Raw genomic sequence first — 2067 nt, forward strand, 5'->3', positions numbered from 1 at the left:
TGTGTGTGTGTGTGTGTGTGTGAGAGAGAAGAAGACTGTAAGAGAGAGAGAGAGAGACAGAGAGACAGAGAGAGAGAGACAGAGAGACAGAGAGAGAGAGAGACACAGAGAGAGAGAGAGAGAGACAGACAGACAGACAGACAGAGACAGAGAGACAGAGAGACAGAGAGACAGACAGAAAAATAGTTGAATGATTGACAGGGAAGGTGGAGAAAGGCTACAGGTAGATATGAAGTTTGTGGGGGGGGGTTGAGGTTGGTTGGGTTTTATTTTTGAGATGGAGGGAAGGATATATAAAGAAACAAATTTACAGACAAACTGAAAAGATTATAAAAAATAACAGAAAAAAAGGAAAGAAAAGGGACAAGGGGAAAAGTTAACTGGTATAAAACAAACAGAAAGTAAAAAAGAAAGAAAAGAAAAAAAAAGAAGGAAAAGATAAAGAAAGAAAAGAAAAAGAACAAAAAAGAGAGAAAATGGTGCCCTCCTAAGCTGTACTTGTATACCTTGACGTGACTCTGGGCAGCCAAGTTGTAGATCTCTGTGGGCTGGACTTCGCTGACGATCTTCACCAAACATGTGCTGTCTGTCATGTCTCCATAGTGAAGATGCATGCCTGGTGGGAAAGGCAAATCAGACAGACTTTTATTTTTGTTTTGGTGAAAAATTTACGGCACTTGCAACACAAAAAGTTAATATAAGTGCCGAAGATTAGAGGCGTTACAAGAGAGTAACATACACAAAAAAGGAGAGATAAAGACGATGGGAAAGAAGGAACAAACCACATCAGAACACCTTCAAACCACCCATCAAACAGACTGTGAAGAAGTTCAAATAAGTTTGAAGAAAGAGAACCCCATGGACACAATAACAGTCATCTGTTGCAAAGAAAAAATCAACAGAAGAAGAGTAAAGAAAGATCTCCCAGTGCACCATCCAACCTCCGCAGTCTTAAACAAGGCCAAATTTGAGGTACAGTCGGCTACTGTTGGATAAAAAATAAATAAAATAATGAACTAAAAAATAGATTTTATGGACAGCAACTGTTACAAACTAAATGATTAACTTAACAACACGGCATGGGGTGACAAAAAGAAGCCAAAAATCAACAAAAATTAAGGACAGCATCTCTTTCAAACCCTAAAAAAGCAAAAACAATTCAAAACAAACGAACAAACATTCGTTTACTCACTCACACACACACATACACACACACATACTCTCTCTCTCTCTCTCTCAGACACACACACACACACACACACACACTCACGCAAGCAGACACACAAGTCAATCATTAACCAATTTATCGGCTTCGTCAATGACCATGTCTGACCCTGATACTTCTGAACTCATTACTCGGTGGGAATATCGACAGTCTATTCACAATTCTTTCCCATTATCATGAAAATTTAATACAGCCCGGTAATCGCTGTGATGAGGGAAAGCAAGGCCATAGTATCTATTATATACATGTATTTGGCAACTTGGAAACACATATGTCACTTTTCCCATAAAACTACGACAGCTGCAGAGTTGAAAGTTGGCAAGTAACCTGCAAAAAGATAGATAGGTCCCCATGATGGAGCCCGATTTTTTTATTTATTCATTTCCTGAATTTAGAAAAATATATTTGACAAAAAGTTCCCGTCCTTCTTTGGCCTTTGTGATTATTCCACGGAGAAATGAAACAAATCTGCGTTGCTGTCCTTCACCACGAAAGTGCCGGAAGTGATATTTTGAGAGGCGCATTTTGTTTTGAGAGTATAGATCTAGACCTTCTAATTTGTTGCATCTCTTATGATTTATTACTCAATTCCAGTTGAGGGTAAATATAGTAGGCTAATGACTTTCAGTTGATATTAATGCACCGATCATTCCTTTCATCGAAAGGGGGCCCAGCTAGTGTTCAACTAAGTTAAGATATCAACGACACGAACAAATCCTATGACCTGCCCTCTGGGGACTGAATGTCACGGTCATGGTTGTGCTGGCCAGCTGTGCGCCCATCCACTCCCATAAAAGGCCGGGGAGTGTGTGTGTGTGTGTGTGTGTGTGTGTGTGTGTGTG

The 2067-nt window shown here is 39.8% G+C and overlaps 1 protein-coding gene across 1 annotated transcript in view; it reads right to left on the reverse strand.

Moving 5' to 3' along the window:
- Positions 1-2067, reverse strand: part of LOC101851054 (GDP-mannose 4,6 dehydratase) — a gene marked incomplete in the record, with an annotated part of 53623 nt that overhangs the window by 26458 nt on the left and 25098 nt on the right. Inside the window, 1 exon segment of the mRNA XM_005101891.3 lies at positions 507-616. Within this exon segment, the coding sequence (XP_005101948.2) occupies positions 507-616 (110 nt within the window).

This window comes from Aplysia californica, unplaced genomic scaffold (assembly GCF_000002075.1).
Source record: "Aplysia californica isolate F4 #8 unplaced genomic scaffold, AplCal3.0 scaffold00303, whole genome shotgun sequence".
Classification (NCBI taxonomy): domain Eukaryota; kingdom Metazoa; phylum Mollusca; class Gastropoda; order Aplysiida; family Aplysiidae; genus Aplysia; species Aplysia californica.